Source organism: Apus apus, chromosome 3, assembly GCF_020740795.1.
Source record: "Apus apus isolate bApuApu2 chromosome 3, bApuApu2.pri.cur, whole genome shotgun sequence".
Classification (NCBI taxonomy): Eukaryota; Metazoa; Chordata; class Aves; order Apodiformes; family Apodidae; genus Apus; species Apus apus.
In genome coordinates, this window is record NC_067284.1 from 117427539 (window position 1) to 117444735 (window position 17197).

General features: G+C 45.0%; 1 protein-coding gene across 2 annotated transcripts in view; it reads right to left on the bottom strand.

Annotated features, from left to right (window-relative positions):
• GREB1 (growth regulating estrogen receptor binding 1) overlaps window positions 1-17197 on the bottom strand; it is a 55260-nt gene that overhangs the window by 17993 nt on the left and 20070 nt on the right. Inside the window, exons 10-22 of one of the 2 annotated variants that reach the window (XM_051615589.1) lie at window positions 16796-17179; window positions 15976-16104; window positions 14368-14493; window positions 13720-13917; window positions 13449-13629; window positions 11453-11645; window positions 10723-10859; window positions 9018-9357; window positions 7372-7487; window positions 6469-6665; window positions 4481-4570; window positions 3152-3768; window positions 276-378 (exon numbers count right to left, since the gene is read on the bottom strand). In XM_051615589.1, coding sequence (XP_051471549.1) covers window positions 276-378; window positions 3152-3768; window positions 4481-4570; window positions 6469-6665; window positions 7372-7487; window positions 9018-9357; window positions 10723-10859; window positions 11453-11645; window positions 13449-13629; window positions 13720-13917; window positions 14368-14493; window positions 15976-16104; window positions 16796-17179 — 2811 coding nt within the window. Of the gene's footprint in view, window positions 1-275; window positions 379-3151; window positions 3769-4480; window positions 4571-6468; window positions 6666-7371; window positions 7488-9017; window positions 9358-10722; window positions 10860-11452; window positions 11646-13448; window positions 13630-13719; window positions 13918-14367; window positions 14494-15975; window positions 16105-16795; window positions 17180-17197 lie in introns of those variants that run through there. The other variant, XM_051615588.1, reaches the window with a different exon arrangement.

Here is a 17197-nt window from a genome sequence, read left to right on the forward strand (position 1 = left end):
TGTACCTAAATGCTGTTGATACCTGCCCAGGAAAAACAGGGATAAGGTGATTGTCTTACTGAGAGGAAGACCAGGCTATAAATAATGAGTAACGTAGTAAAATATTCTTAAGTGTCAGTTGAGTACCACACACACAAAAAATTCTTAAAATGTTTCAATAATGTAAATTCCCTGCAGAGGTGCATGGCATAGAATATACAGACAGCTGCTTTTTCATTTAACATAAGCATTTTCTACAGTCTCCAGAAATAAATATTTTTCTATTAAGAACTTACTAATGTTGATTTCTTCCTCATCATAAACATCCACTTCTGTCAGTCTAATCAGCATTCGGGACAAAATGCTGAGGAACTGCAGGTAGGCACCTGTTTTCCCTATCTGCAAATAGACAAATAAGAAGATAGAAAAATAAGTTTCATTTTTCAATATGTTGCTTTTCCACATATCTGGAAACTGCAGCTGCACTGAAAGTAAATATTAATATTCAGCACTTGCATATCCCTGTGTTTCTACATTCCTTGGCATAAATGAAATACTGAAATGCTCCAGAGTTCTGTTCTCTCTGCAGGAACCTGGTTGGAAAATGCATTTTACACCACAGGCCTAATTACAAGCCCACAGACCTAATTTTCTCCTTTGATGTTATCATTTCTACATAGGCAAAGAACTTTTAAAATCCACACATGCTCATAGAATGTTCCAGAAAAGCTCCTCAGACTCCAAGACCACTGAAGAATTGCCTCGACCCTTTCCCATCTGCAGCATGTCCCAGCACTGCCTAACACATCTGTGAGTAAAATCTATTTCAGGAAGCAAAATTATTTCTTCCCAAAAGCAGAGTAATTTCTTTGTATTTTACTGTGACTATTCCCTAGAAGAAACACTGTTGTTACACCTTAAACCAGTAGACAATCAGCATGCTTTTACAGCTCTTCGTTTGGTTTACAGGAGGTTGTAGTACTCTGGGAGGTTAAAATAGGAAAGGAAGCAAAGCTGCTGTCTTTCCCACATACTGAAGTGAATATATACCCCTAAATTTTGATACTTAGGAAGACAGAATCATAGAATCATCATAGAATCATAGAATGTCTTGGGTTGGAAGAGACCTCCAAAGGTCAACTAGTCCCACACCCCTACAACAAGCAGGGACATCTCACACTAGACCAGGTTGCTCAGAGCCCCATCAAGCCTGACCCTGAATGTCTCCAGGGATAGGGCCTCCTCCACCTCTCTGGGCAACCTGTTCTGTGACCCACCACCCTCATATTAAAGAACTTTTTCGTAATGTCCAACCTAAATCTGCCCTTCTCTAGCTTAAAACCATCACCTCTTGTCCTGTCTTTACCTGCCCTTGTGAGCAGCTCTTCCTAATGCTCCTAATTTGATGCCTATGAAATTGTTCTGTGTAAAACAGGTATATTCTTCAGATAGAACTGAGAAATATAAAACTAACAAACATGTGAATAGTTCCTTGAGGAACTGAATGACTCGATGCAAAACTAGGAAATAACCTGCAGTGTGGAGACAGCTGGAGAAGAGATGGAGTTTCAAGCAAGGAAATGATGTCAAGGCTGAAATTCACTGCTGTTTGGAGGGTCAACAGGACTCCTATTGAATACTTGGGGGGGGAAAAAAGGTTTGATAGTGAAAAGTGGTGAATACCATACCCTGCAGTGGAGCTGATGAATGAATCAGCTGCCTGTTCAATTAAAACCAGTTAAATGGCAAGTACCAAGTTTGTGAAGCATCAGAACCTTCTCACAGATGTGCACTGTGGTCTCAGAAGTCTCTGTATTACTCTTCTGAGAATCACAGATTTACATTTGTGACCCATAACCAAATGAATGCCAAATAAACATTGACTTATTGGCTAATCTAGGTATTTAGGGTGGCTTTGGGAATAGTGTATTTGTGGAGTTCGATGTGCATGCATAAAATATTTCTAACAAAAATTATCACAGCCCAGTTTTTACTTTCAGATGGAACTGAAAAGCATCTCTCTTCCAGGAGGTATTCATTTCTGTGCTGCAGCCGAGTACGAAATTCAGTTTCTTTATCACAAAACACCTCAGTCTTTGGCAAACAGGGACGATTCAGATCAAAGGAATGGGCAGTGAAAAACTGCTGTACTTTCTGGAACCCTTTGTGAATTACAGGAGCATTTGCAGGCAGTCTCAATACAAAAAGCCCATTTATTCTCTGCCTACTCTGCTGCAGCAGCAGCGTGGGTGCCCAGGGGCTGCAGGCGTTCAGCAGCCAGCCAGAGGTTTGCCATGGATGGGCTCAGGAGAGCAGCTCAGGGAGGGAAATCTCTCAAGATTAATTCTTTGGGTTGATGCTGCAGTGACTGGAAACATGGGGCTCTGCCTTAGTCTGGATTTACCCGTTTTGGCTTCTGAGGTGGACAGGCCAGCCCTGCTCCCAGCAGGCACGGGGTCTCCTCCTGTCTTCTTGCCTCCTACTTCAGCAGAACGTGAGAGGCACGACTGTGCCTTTAGCCTGTGGCATACACACTGACCCAGGAGGTGCCTTGCTCAGTGCCAAGCATTTTGAGAGGATTTAAAAGAGAAGAAACTTTTTTAGAGCTATGCCCTTTCCATACGTCTTTTCAAAATAATTTCACAACCCTGGGGTCAGCTGCTCATCTTGTAAACAAGGCTCTGCTGGAGCTGAACTGGCCCTCGTGCATCTATGATGGGCAGCAGCTTCTCTTTCTCTCTGCTGTGTGGAAGAAACAGAGGAAATGACAGTTACAAACTCCCAGCTGCCTTCAGCTTGATCATAAAAGAGTGAGTTTGTGAAGACCTTGGATCTTTATTTAAATACAAAGGCATACTCAACTTCACCAAACTGAAATTCTACATGAAATCTGCCCTTTGAGCAAACGATCTTGCTAAACTTTGTAAAAGAGACTGACAGAAAATGAACATTGCTGCAGCTTCTCTGTCTTTGAACTCAGCCTGGCAGTAATGGAAGGAAGATTATTTTATTCCAAGGAATTAGGAAATATCAGAAACTTTAACAAAAAGCAAACAAAAAGCCCTCAGGTATGAATAACAATAATGAATCTATTATTTATTTTTTTTTTCTGAAGATGATGATAAAAATAAACAAAACAAATCAATGTTAATACCTTGTCCTTGCTACCCACCTGTGGTGGCCCACTCAGCAGCAGCCTCCTGGGGTGGAAGGTGTCCATCCTGCCCTCACTTCTGTTGGTGTAGTCCATGTGGATGGGCTTGGGCACCGTCCACTGGCGGTAGTAGAGGGACTGCTCCGTGCAGGTCATCATCTTGCTCATCAGGGGACGGAAGGAACTTGCCCACATGACAGAGTGGTAAGGCAAGAGGGAGGAGGATTTGGGAAGCCCACTGCTGTCCGTGGAAGTAATAATGTCATAAACCAGCTTGGGCAGGAAAATTATGGGAGGCTGCTTTGATGCTTTGGCCATGGAGCACTGAGAGCTCTGTAGGATGAAGGAGTTATGAGGAGGTGCAGAGGAGGAAGAAGAGGAGGAGAAAGGGGGAGAGGATGATGAGGCGATGGAAATTTGGGCACTTCTTATGTTTTGCTTCGTATCCAGCTGTTCAGTTACCGGTGGCAAGTGTTTGCTGATGGTTGTTTGTGCCCCCTTGTCTACCTTCTGCTTCTGCCTTTCGCAGTTATTTGTAGTTTCCTCAGTGCTGTTGCTCAGAGCTTGGTGGGGGGATTTGGCCGTGTCTCCTGCTGCTGTTACCAGAGGAGATGACTCACTGCAGAATGCTGTAACTGAGAGAAAATGTGTATTTCAAACAGTGCAACTATCTCAGCTACTCAATGCCATAGTTAACAAAACCAAACCAAATCCTTTAGACAGAGTACCCACCAAACACTGCAATTCCTCTCCTGTTCTTGCTTTCACCTTTCTCCTAAAGGAAGCCACAATGGGCCATAGCTTGGAGCATTCATCTCAACACAGAAAGTGGCTTTTTAAGTATTGAAGTGTGTGGGAAAGATGCCAGTAATTGTCCTGTCCTCTGCTTCCCTCATCCATCCTTACTTGAGGTGTTCATCGCTCAGAACAAACGCAAAATTGCCAAAACCATAATTTAAAAGAGGTTTAGGAAAATAAGCAGTCACAGGCTGTTACCCCATCAGACTACAGGAGTGTCTGCCCAGCCTGACATTCAGAAGCAGTGCTGGCAGCCAGATCTGCTCTGACACTCAGGTCTGTGTCCCTGCAGCACTTCCTCTGACCCAGTAAAACCTGGCCCCCAGGTCTCTGGTGCCACAGAATGCAGGCAGCTGCTGGTCAGCTCAGAGCACATGCCTGAACTCATGGCTGTTGGCCTTGGACACGTCATGCAGATGTACCCACAGCTGACTGCTGACTTTCTGAAAGTGGCAGTTTTGTACTTTTTGTTATTGATCTAATAAGCTGAATAAAAGGTGTCTTTTATGCCCTAAATGCAAGTTAATAGAGTTGATCTTAAGGTCTTACTGGAAGCTTTTGAAGAGAGAGATGAAGATGCAGAGTCATGGGAATGAGATCTTTCTCTTTTCATAGGACTTCTCTTTTCTGAAGTAGAACCTGTTTCACGAATGGTGGCAGGGGAAAACAAAACCAACATGTCATTCAGCAAGCCTGGAAGAAGGCACAGCTCCATTGGTGAAGCAGGGAAAAGCACAGGAGAGTTTGTGTGGGGTTTGTCCTCATCCTGACACTGTTCTCAGCATGGACAGGAGCTGTTCCTAGCCCACAACAGCAGGTCAGCCCGTGGTCCAGCCTAACTCCTCTGAGCTGCAGTGGCTTCACAAAGCAGTAATCCACAAAGCTGGTAATTTCTCAGCCTGTCTCAGCCATGTTTTCTCTTCCCACCCATGTATCACTTTCCCACTAACCCAGTGTCAGGGAAGCCAGCAGGCAGCAAGCTGTATTTTGTCAGTATGATATGACATGACCCCTGCTCCCTAAGTTACAGCTTTATGAGCAGATCACAGCTCAGCGTTGGTGATGGAAATCTGTATTTGGAGAGCCAGCAAAGATACTCACTTGAGATTCCTGCGTTTGGCTTCTAGATTAAAATGTGTGTTTCTGTACAGTTTTCCCATGATAAACAGGGACATGAGCACTGCCAGCAGGAATCTCATAGAATCATAGAACCATAGGGGTTGGAAGGGACCTCTGAAGATCACGGAGTCCAACCCACTGCTGCAGCAGGAACACCTGGGGCAAATCACAGGGCACCACTGAAAAGAGACTGAACCATTCTTGATATTCCCAGGAAACTGGGACTGGAAGTCTAGCTCAGGTGCTCTGATTTGGACTCTGGAGGAGGGTACCCTACTTCATGGACTAGGAGAGCAACCTGACAAATTAAGACACCTGACAGCTGAGGTGGCCATTTGGCTCAGATCATGAAATGCCAGGCTGGAAGGGAGCTCAGGGATCATCTGGTCCAACCACATACAACTTTAGTGGATTTCAACCTAAATGCCTACATTGTAGACAGTGTAGGTATGACCTCGGGTATTTCATTCCTCAATGAGAAGCACAACTTTGATTAATTAGTTTTGTTCTGCTATCCTTATCATCAGTGAATAAGAACTTAACAGGGGAACAATAACCTCTTCCTCCTCACAGTATAGAAAAGGAAAAGAAGGCAAACAGTTTGAGATTTAAATAACATATGAGGATAAGAGTCCCCTATTTTCCAGAGTTACAAGGCACAATAAACATAAAGAGAAATGTAAATAACTTAATGATAACTGGTAGCACCCATCAGGAAGAACAGAACCCAAACAGTTCCTGGGTAAATTATTGTTGATAGTTTACACATTTATAGGTTCTTAATCACTCTCTTAAGAAATTATAAACTCACCAACTCTCTACATTGTCAGTTTGAATTAATGGACTTTTCCAAGGAGCCCTCAGAAGTTCTGATGTTCAGATAGATTTCCCAGCCATACTATTGAGCACCTCAGGAACCAGAGACTTGCACAACTGTGCTGCAGTTTCCTGGGGAGGACCTGTCCTCAGGGCCAGCTGGAAGCAGAGGCTCAGCAGCAGCAGGCAGGGACAGCTGGGCTGGAGTTGTCCCTGCTGTGAGGGAGGGGATGGGGTGGCTGGTCCCTGCAAGGAGCCCTCCCAGCAGTGTCACTGGGATTCCCACTCCAGCTCCACTTCGGGGCTGCCAGAACACACAGGGCAAAGGAAGGAGGGAGGGAGAGGGGAGAAGGGATCCAAAAAACAGGGACAACAGCTGCAGCAGCAGGACTGCAGTGGGTGACCCTGCTGCTGCTGCAGTGCCTGGGCATGGAGAGTGGGAAAACTCAGGTTCTGTGAGCTAAAGTCAATCTGAGGAGCAGAGCTCACTCCGTAGGGATAACTCCAGAAACCCTCACCAAGGAGCTGTCCATCCTATCCTGCTTTTTTTAATACAACTCAATCATTTTACAGCTTCACTTATCATCACTACCAGTTAATACCTTCTGTGGCGATTTCTTCATCTTCATTATCAGTGCTGCTTAGTTTCTCTTGGTCACTTTCCAACACATCATTCACAACTGCTTTTTCTGTGTGAACCTCTGAGCTCACAAAGTATGCTGCCAGGCCAAGTTCTTGCTCCAAGGTTGTTCTGACCAAAGATGAATTTATTAAACGCAGGTCACAGTATCTCAGTGATCTGGAGAGAAATAAGAAGGGCTGGTATGAAAACTCACTGTCATCTGCTTCCGTGTTCCTTTTGCAGCACAGCCAAAGGGGAATTTCTTCATCATCTGCTTAAACTATGGATGAGAGAGAGCACAGAACATCTCTTGTGCTTAATACCTTTACCACTGGGATGCAAGCACTTTTCTTTTTCTTAATCCAGATACTTTAGTGCACTGAGCAGTAGCATTAGCATAAGAAAAGGAACAATCCCTTGGGCTCTAAGCCGAACACACAGACTGGGATTTGGTTGTAAGTGCAAAAGCATTTAGTGCCCCAGGGCACTGGTTGGCTTCCAGCTGCCAGGCCAGAAGGCACTGCTCTCTCCACACACCCTGTGGCACATATGCCAGCATCATGCAGATGCCTCCACTACTCCAAGGTGTCTAAAGCAGCTATACTCTTTTCTTCTTTTTTTTTTTTTTCCCTACTCTTATTATCTCCTCTGTCCCAATTTGGAACAGCTCTCATACTATTTTCTGAGCTCTTTCTATCTTGCTGTAGATGTTCATTATGAGGGTTTTGTATGTAGGATATAAAAACTGCCCAAACATATGGAAGAGACAGCTTGACACTGAAATCCATTTTCTTCTCCCACAAGTAATTCCACAGTCAGTCTTTAACCATTTGGCAAGCAGTGGATAAAAAACTGCCACTGAGAAAACAGTGGTTTTTCTTACCGTGGCAAAGACTCCCCTTGTGGATCCATACCACTAAATATCAATATACAAGGCAAACCTTCCAATTCCAAATAGGTCTGTGGTCTCCAATCTGCATCTTCGATTTTCTGCCAGACCTGTGTCAGGGAAGAAACACTCTGGGACTTCTCTATGTGGCACAAGTTAAAAAAAAAAACAAGTAAGAAATACCCATTTCTGACATCCATTATATGAATCCGTTTGTACAGGGGCTGGATGCTCCACCAAGGGAGCCACAGAGCAGAGCCAGTCTCAACAAAGGCAGGTGGCACCATTCCTAGAGTGTCACAGGTAGCAACCTACCTGCTGGGGCTCTGAGGAGAATGGGGCAGCATGTTCAGCCTGAAAAGCCTCTCAGCTCCCCAGCCACGCAGCACTGAGGCCAGGCAGGTGGGGCAGATGTGGTACCATGGACAGTAAAGCTGAGTAGGAGCTTTAGAGGGGAGAAGAGTACAGAGGATGGCACCTTCTGGCAGATGGCACACGGATGTCTGAGCCAAGGAAGAGAAGGAGCTAGAACAGGAGTGTTTCACCTTAGAGGAAGAGGGGAAAGCTGGAAGTGTTCTACACGCTCCTGCCACTGTCCTCACCTGCCACCCCCTGAAGCCTCCTGCTGCCCCCCAAAGCTGTCCATTTTCCTGGTAACTTCAGGAGAAGTTCTTAGGTATCTAGATCTGTTGTTTCACTGTTCAGCACCAGACTGTTCTGCTGTACTCACAGCAGTCTGTCCTCTTTGCTGGAGGACTGATGCACAGGTAAGGAGCACACCGCAGGACCTGCAGCAGGACAACTCAGCTCCTGACATTCCTGCATGCACCACTATTCTGCCTGTCAGAGAGGGGAACCAGGGTGGGATTCAGAACTAATACTGGTATTTCAGAATGAGCAGCACTTGATTTACAGCAGAACGAGACCAGCACTGGGCCCTGGCTCTCCAGTGACCGTGTCTGAGGCACGCTGAGTCAGAGTGCAGCGAGCACGCTGCACATTGCACCCCCCTCAGATGTAAACACTTCCTTGCTTTGGTGATCAGGAGATGGTCATTTTGTGACAGGCAAGGCAGTATCACAGGCTTTTGTTACAGAGGTGACCCGAGACTGTAGATCTAAAGGATGGAAATTAAGCCATAAACAAGTACCTGGTCCAGAGTCACTCCTGAGCTGGGTGCTCTGGGACCCTGAACTAACACCGCTGATCTGATGCCTTCGTGCCACCTGCTGGTGACAAGCATAAAGTGACTCTCAGCCGGTCACTGAGCAAAATCGTTGCTCCCTGGTGATTTTGTGAGAAAACTCTGCTAAAACTGAGACAATTGTATTTGTTTGTTTGATTGGATTGCCCAGTTGTTGTTCATGGTCCCTGCAGATAAAAGCAGTTCAAGTGTCTGAGAGGGGTGTTGCTGGAAGCCAACTTCCAGCCAGACTAGTTAATACCCCACTGAACTATTTACCAGAGGTAGGACAGCAGAGGACTCACAAACAGTCTGTCTCAAAGATAAAATGAATGCTCCTTTTGGTAGCTTTTTATTTTTCCTAGAAAGACCTGCACTGCAGCTCACAACCCTGACTCTCAGCAGGGAAGTCTCCCCACCTACCCAGCTTCCCAGCACATGTCATTCTGCACGTTACCTTCAGTTGCTCCACAAAGTGCTTCCCTATGGTGATTCCAGAGTTCGGGTTTCCCAAGATTATCTCAAAGTTCTCTTCAAGGGCCAGTCTTTCCCTCACATTATTCAGTCGCTCATAGGCCACTGCAGCCAGGGGAGTACATGGAATTCTCAACACCACCATGAGGCCATGGCCACTAGGACATTGTCTTGATGAGTTTATGAGGTTTTGGGTGATTTCCAGAGTTTCCACTGAGGTGTAGTTCTTCATCTGAGAAAGACCACACACTGCCATCATAGCTGCAGAGTAGTGCTGGATGAGGACAAAAGTCCTGATCACTGCACTGTGTAATCTGGGAAACCTGAAATAAATGGTGAATTAAATAATGAAGAGTTAAAAGTTAAAGTTTAAAAGCTAGCTTTCACAAAATATTGTAAGCTCAGGATTTTCTCCCGTAAAGTATCCTTCATATCTACTGTACCACAGAAGCTCACCAGATTGCAGCTGTGCAGTCTCTGCAAGGCATAATTCCACAATCAGACCCCATGTTGTCTCTCCATTGCTTAGTTAAGATTTACTCAGCAAGCAGTCCAGCCAGGTTGTATCACTCTAAGTCACCAAGACTTTACTGCTGTTACAAAAGTTCCCCCAGAATACTGGCTCAGTAATATCATCAACCAAAATGATATTCTCTTATCAATGAGAATTGTACTCTTTATTATGGGTTATTCTTCAGGGGCAGAGGGCTTGTTTTCTCACAGAAGCCCTGAACTTGCTCTTGTTTCCAAGGGACTGACTGTGTAGGCACATTCCAGTGAGCACTCCAGCTTCCCAAGCTCAGGGGCATCCAGTCTCCATGCCCAGGCTATGGAAGGGAGACATGTGGACATGCAGTGGCCTCCTGTGCTCTGGTTTTCACAGAAACAAAACCCAGGTGCACAGGGAAAAAAGAGGAACATGGCTTGCTCAGAAAAGTGACTGGTGTTTGTGACCAGAGCCCCACAGCACTGCAGCAAGACCCAGAAGTTACACATGGATGTTCTCAGCCTCCCAGTTAGCAATCCAATTTCACAAGGCTTTGCTGCTCCATCTCCTCAGAGGTCCCAGGGTTCACCCACAGCTGCACACATGCACAGAAAGTGCCACTGCTCTTTTGCAGTGACTCCAGACTTGCTCCACAACCACCTAGGAAAACTGATGGTGTCTTTCCATGCTCTGATGATGGTCTGCAGTTTTTATAATTGATTTAAGTGTACAAACCACAATGATATGTCTGCTTCTCTTTGTGGTCCGAGTGCAGTATACACACACGTTATACATAAAATCAGCAAGTGGTAATATTAGGCAAAAGTAATAACAGGTTTGAAATCACATGAGTATGTTACATCATTATAATAAAGAAGAAGCCACTGGTCACAACAAGAACACACTCTAAGCTGAGCTAGAGTGTGCATGTTGATAAAAAGAGGTAGCCCAAACTGATTAGATTACAGGCCAAAATATACAAAAAAGATGGAAGGAGAAAGTAAGAAGTGAAATTTCTTCAAGTTGTTTTCCAGCCTCAGTGATTCTATGATTCGATTCTATGAATGTCCTTGCATACACAGCTGATTTGTGGGACAGTGAGGAAAAAAACCCACCAAACTTATCAGGCTTCTAACTAGTAACTCAGGTGACTAGAATGCACCTCCTACCCCTGCCGTGCAAAGAGAGGAGGGTGCCATACCTCTTTCCCAAAGCCATGACCATGGCTTCGAAAGAGCTGTCGTACCGAAGCAGTGGAATGCTGTGTCCAGAGAGGGTGGACTCAATGAATTCTGACAGTCCAAAGTATTTCTTGTTTTCGTGGTATAAATCTACACCCTAAGGCAAATGAAGCAATAAAAATATAACGGTGAAGTCTATTACTTATTAATTTACCACGGATTAACTACTGGAATCTGATAAATTGGCAGTCACATTCCCTAGCAAGCGTGCATCTATTCAAACATATTCAAACAAGGAGACAAAGAAACACAACTAAATTTTTGAGAGGACAGAAGTTGGACCAAATTTTTCCTTGTTCCTTCTCTCTCTCTCCCCACATACACATATACACAGACAGAACAGCTCTGTATGGAATAACTATGCACACACAGGGAGAAAGTCCATGTATGTACAGAGATTCATGCAGTAGTGCACTGGAGACAGATTTTCAGCTCATTTCCATTTATGTAGCTCAAACATTTTTAGCAAGGCTACTACAGTTTATAGAATATATAAAAGGAGTAAATAAACAAAGCAAGAAAAGACAGGATAAGCAAGGGGAAAATGAACTGCCACAGGCTGAACGGGAAGATGCCATGAAAACCTCACTCGTTGACAAAAATCACGGGGCCTCCACAGTTTCACCAAATATATAAATGCAAAATCACTTATGAGGGGCTCACAAAGGCACCTCAGAGCACCCATCTTACATTGCTGTAGGAGGAAGGCCAGTGGATCTCGTTGTAAGGGCTGATGTGGGTGTGCTGTGTCTGCAGCGCGTAGGGGAAGGACGTCACGTGGAGGGTCACGATGTTTGGCGCCTCCTTCACCTCCCTGCAGTTCAACAGTCTGTCAACCAGCCCTGCAGACAGCTCTGCCTGAGGGTAAAGGCTATGCACAGCACTGCAAAACAGAAACCCAAACCTCTGCAAAGTGATCAGCACAAGGGGACGTTTGTGTCAGTGGAATAGCTTTAACCTGGGTCTGACACCAAAGCTGAACACGTACAAGGACCTCAGGACTCTAGTCTTTGCCAGGCTTCTGTTGCATAGAAGGGTGGGAAAAGAAATGCAAATTATTATACTGCAGCTGAAAATTTCTGTAAGTCTGAAAAGCTCTCCAGATAGCAACTTCTGAACCCCTTACACCAGAACGTGAGAGATAAAGGATGAAAGGAAGCTGATGTTTTGGCAGCTACCAACACATGTAGGCCTTCCTGCAGTAACTTTTGCCAAACTGTTAGTGCTGCCCTTAAAAAATTTAATTCTTTCCTACAAAAATCAAGTAGAAGAAGACAGAAAATAAGTCAGGATGAGAGAAAAACAGAGGGAAACTACCTGTGATAGAGCTGTTATGAAAGGGAAGAGCAGTTCCCGCTAGGGCAAGTGTCAGGATCACGGAACACCTACCGTCAGCTTGTTGCTCCAGTTTAAAATTTCAGCCCACGTTTATGCTACTTATTTTTTGGCATTTACCTGCAGTGACTAAGTTACAAGCCTAGCCAGTGCAAGCTCCTTCTGCTCCCAGCAGAAGGGGAACTCCAGGAACTGCTTGTGTCCACCCATGATCTGAGTCAGCCCTCAGAGGTGTCCGTGTCTCCGCTGTCCCTTTGTGGCAGTCCCAGGCAATCCTGCTCCTGTTTTAGGCACCTCTTTTAACTGACTTCAGTTAGGTGGCATCAATCATGCTGTGCCAAATAGTCACTTAGGTATTTGTCACTGACTTATCTTTATTAGGTAAGAGGAAGGAATACCAGAATTAAGCAGCAATACGGGTACTTCCCTACCACTCAAGAATGTTCCATGAATAAATGTCTGAAAAGGTGTGACGGATCATGCAAGTTCCTAAGAAACAGAGGAAAGGAACAGGAAACCCTCACATGCAAAACATGAAGTTTTGGTGAGAATCACCATTCTTAACCAGTGTGAAAGACGAGACCTTGTCATTTCAGTCATAAGAAAGTTTCTGTAATTTTGGGGTTCAGAAACACTACTGTGCTCCCAAAGTGGGAATGTGGTGATGTCTCTGGAATTTGGCATGTTCTCTGAGCTCCCCAGTGCCTTAGGAGACACAAAGCAAAATCCTAGCAGGCAGCCAGGGAAACAGGGCTCTCTGTGAGGGAAGCAGTGGGTTAGGCAAGTGAGCTGTTGGGGGGCTTGGTAAACATTGGACAGGAACCTCCCTGTTCCCCTGAGCAGCCTACATGGTACTACTCCTGCCACAGGAGCTTTCAACTCTTACAAATCAGTGATTCTGGATGGAAAAAAAATTGTACTGGTAAAATTCCAGCCAGTCAAACAAATAAGCAGCAGTGTTGGCTCACTAGTTGTCCACTCACTGTGGAGGTTTTTGCATGTCTTACCGCCCAGAGGCCACTGGCAGTGGATCATGAGCTCTGTGTACTTTCACAGGAAGCTTTCCTTTGAACTAAAGACAACCAGCCAAAAAACAATAGCTCTGGCTGAAAGAAGATAAGAATGGTGAGCAAGGAGAGCTGAAATGTTCCACTGAGGCATAATGGAATAGGCAGGATAAGAAAAAGTCATGAAGGACCTTAAAAGAAAACATATTTATGCAGTGCATGGGAAGAGAGAGTTAGCAGAAAGATGCAAACGAAGACGAAGGAAGGGCTAAATCAGAAAGCTGATCTTGAGAGCTAATGCAAACAGTAATAATGTATCTAAAGACAAATTACAGTTTTCTTACCTCATTAGATCCCAGTGTGCGTGGTCATGGATTAGGACAAAGAGTGTATGTGGATTCTGCATAGAGTTTTGTAAAAAGACTTTGAATTTAATCTGGGCTTCTGGATCTATTTTCATAACATACTGTTCCACCCTCTGCTTTGTAAGATGCTCCTTTTCTAATCCAAGTTCTAATAAAATACCTAGGGGAATGGAACAAATGTCAGTATTTCCAGATACAAACACATCTATCAGTGTCCTGCAAATCAAAATTAAAGCTAATTAATGAGCACCTGAGTGCCAGAGATGAAACAAAGTCTGCTGGTAAGTCACTTCGGAGGGTGGAACACAAATCAAGAAATCAATTTTTTCGAAGGAGCCCAAATCAAGATTTTGAGTGCTGGAGTCAGCAATTGAGCAAATATGAGACAGCAACTTCTGGGCCACTGCCAGCTGGAATGGACGGATCTGATGTCGTTCAATCTCATAACCTGGAAAAGGCAAAGTTCTGTTTAGATATATGCCCAAAGGCTAATGCAAAATGTTAGAGTCTGGCAAAGAATGACTGGTCTGCTCCCTAAGGTACTTTGCTTGTGAACAGGAGCTTCAGTTTATAAAAATCTATGAGGGATATGCAAAGGGACTTTTCTGCATTTGGGTGTTTTGGTCATACACGTCTCTTAAATGCCTGAGAACTGAAAGTGAACTTGTGCAACAGCATTTTGCTACCACAGAAGTAAGACCTAGAGTTTCAAAGACTACACACCCTGTGGAATGAAGCAGAGCATCCCTCAGTGTAAATCTGAACATGTTGGTGTTTGCCTTGGGACCTTTGCCTTCAAGAGCCTAGGACCCTGCACTGGTGGATCTAACTGTGCACCCAGAGACCTGGTTTCAAGCACCTAACTCTGTCACCTCTTTAGAACATCCTCCCTACTTACTTGTACACGCAGCTGCTCCGGTTCCGTTCAGTGCTGTTGGTTTATTCACTGAGGCAGAAAGTGATGAAGAGATGTGCCCTTGGTTTTCCTGACAAAATTTCTCCAGCAAAAGGTCAATGTCACCCTCTAGCAAATTCAAGGGATAGTGGAATAAAAGTCCATGTTAATAAAGGTTGCATTTTGTACTGATTTTCATTGGGCTTATTTGCTGTTCTATACAGGAACCTTTTCTTTATTTTCTATTGCATCTGTTTTTTACAGCATATCACTAATAAAATGCAAATGAGGCCAGAGAATGACAGACCAGCTCTGCTGAGCAGAAGCTAGGACGTTTATGGAGATGGTACAAAATCAGCTTCAAGGCTCTGATGCAAATCAGCTGCAACAACGACATGAAACTGGCTCAGTTTATCTTCAGGCCATGGAGCCATATTGCTCATTATTAAGGATCACAAGAAGCTTTGGAAAATCTGATAAATACTTTTAAATCTTTACATTTTTGAGAGCCAGAACGAAAAATAATTCTCTACAAAGCTGAAAGAGAAATACAAGTTTTGTAGCTACACACAATACAGAAGCAACCAGGGCATGTTTTACTGAACTCTGCATATCTGCAAATATTTCCTGTTCTAGTCACCGGAGCCCTGCTCACAGATGGGAGCTGTGCAGAGAGCACAGTCTGTCTGTCTGTCCTGGGCATTTGGGCTGTGCTCAGCAGCTGAAAAGATGTTGAACATGTGCACATAGAGCTGGGAAAGGCAGGGCCTGCCCAGGGAAGGGCCATCCAGTGGGTATAGATGGCAACTGTTTTTAGGGTGCTCATTCACTTGTTTGGCTCAAACAGCAGCAAAAGCAAAAGTGATTTTGAAAACCACCCCGGGAAGGTGTTAAGAGCAGAAACACTAACATAATGACATGATGGTTTAAGGAAAACAAGTTCCTCTTAAGTGACCACTCAAAATACCTTGACACATCCAGAAGGGTTCTTGTGATGCAAGTACAGAGTCACCCAGGTGACCTGAATGGCCAAGGGGACTGAGAGGTCCCAGTAGCAATGACTAATTCACTGTGTTTGCTCTAGTTGTGTGATACGGTTTCACCTTCTATGTGGCTGGATCTGTCCCCAGATAACCCTGCCCGTGCTCACCCTCACTATACTCACCTAAAATGATCCAGTACCCCTGGCTTCTGAAACTTTCCTCTCTATCCCAAGCATTAAGGTCAAGTTCCCAGCACATCAAGCTGAAAGGGCAAATCCTACCTTTGATAAAGTGACTCTGTTCTGCCACAGCCTAAATTAATTCTGTCCTTAGGGCAAAAGAGTTTACATCTTCATATGGATCCAGACTTGCACAGCATATCCATGGATTTGCATAGCAAAGAATAATATGCTCAGCTATTTTTGGTATATTTTTACAAAACAGGGATTTTAGAAACTGACACTTGCATGAGGAATTTCAATTCAAATCTACTTCACAACTTTGTCCTGCATTTCTAATATATTTATTATAATGTCTTGCTTCTGGAAAGCTAAAGGGTCTGGCTGTTTTCTCTGACTTAAAAATTTCAGGAACTTGGAAACATGACTCTTTACAACCTGACAGGTACCTGGGCAAAGTGTGCTAAAGAAGGACCCCAGAGTTTCCACTTTCCCTGTGACCAGCTGATAGTTTACTTCTTTTTGGTAGTCTGAAGGAGTGAGCATGCTCTCAGACAGAACTCTTGCTTGATACTTTCCTAAAAGACAAAAAAAAAAAGTAATTTTGAAAGCACTCAAACTAAAGTTAAAAATGTTCAAAGTCATAATAAAAATACTCCTGAGCTACATGAGCAGCACACACACCCAACTGGCAGAGAGGAGTGTTTTCTCTTTCCTGTGTATGCACCAAACACCTGCTAGATTCATGTTTTGTAATTCCTTGTGTGTTTCTTTCTCAGTCTAGGAAATATTTGTTCATACAGTTTATAAAAGGACCATATAACCAGTCAAAGGCACTGCCAACTAACACTCGTAACGGATCTTTGAATAGCTGTTTAAATCATTTATTTAAATATCCGTGTTGCCCTCAACAGGGGAGGAGGGGAGGAGATGGAAAGACCACCTCTGAGAAGCTGAGGGGACGAGCAGCCCTTCTGCTGGCAGGACACCCCAGGCAGGTGAGCAGGAGAGCTCGGTGTGCTCCTGCTCGCTGGGGCTGGTTTGGAGCAGCGCTGGGGAGAGAACAGGAACCCAGGCACCAACCCAGCTGGGCAGCACCAACCTGGGCTCATGCAGAATTGTCGGAGTCGGAAGGGACATCTGGACATCATCTAGGCCCTCCTCTAGACCGCTGCTTGCTGGCCAAAGCTCAGAGGCAGCTCGTGTAAAATCCAGCCAAACTCCTCCTGGGACTGCATGACCCTGCGGGCTCACCCTGGGGACTCTCACCTGTTATCACGATGCAGGAATCAATGGCTCGATTCCTACCGGCACAGATGATCACCACGTAGTTGGTCTTGCTCAATTTTCCTTCCATCAGGAGCTTGAACATTTCGGAGAGCCCCTCAGCCAGGGAGCAGCTGCACTCGATGATGTGGACGCTGTTGTTGCAGGAGGTGGCGGCCAGGCCGGCCAGCCAGGGCAGCTGTGCTGGGGTGACGGGGGTGGCAGGGGTGGCAGGGGTGGCAGGGGTGGCAGGGGTGGCAGGGGTGGCAGGTGCCACCAAGCCCGGCAGCACCGGCTGGAACTGCCGGATCTCAGAGAGGTGCGACTCCCGCCACGAGCGCGTGAAGATCTGCTCCAGATCCTCCATCAAGGGGACCTGGTCCGAGGCTGAAAGCACGATGGAGA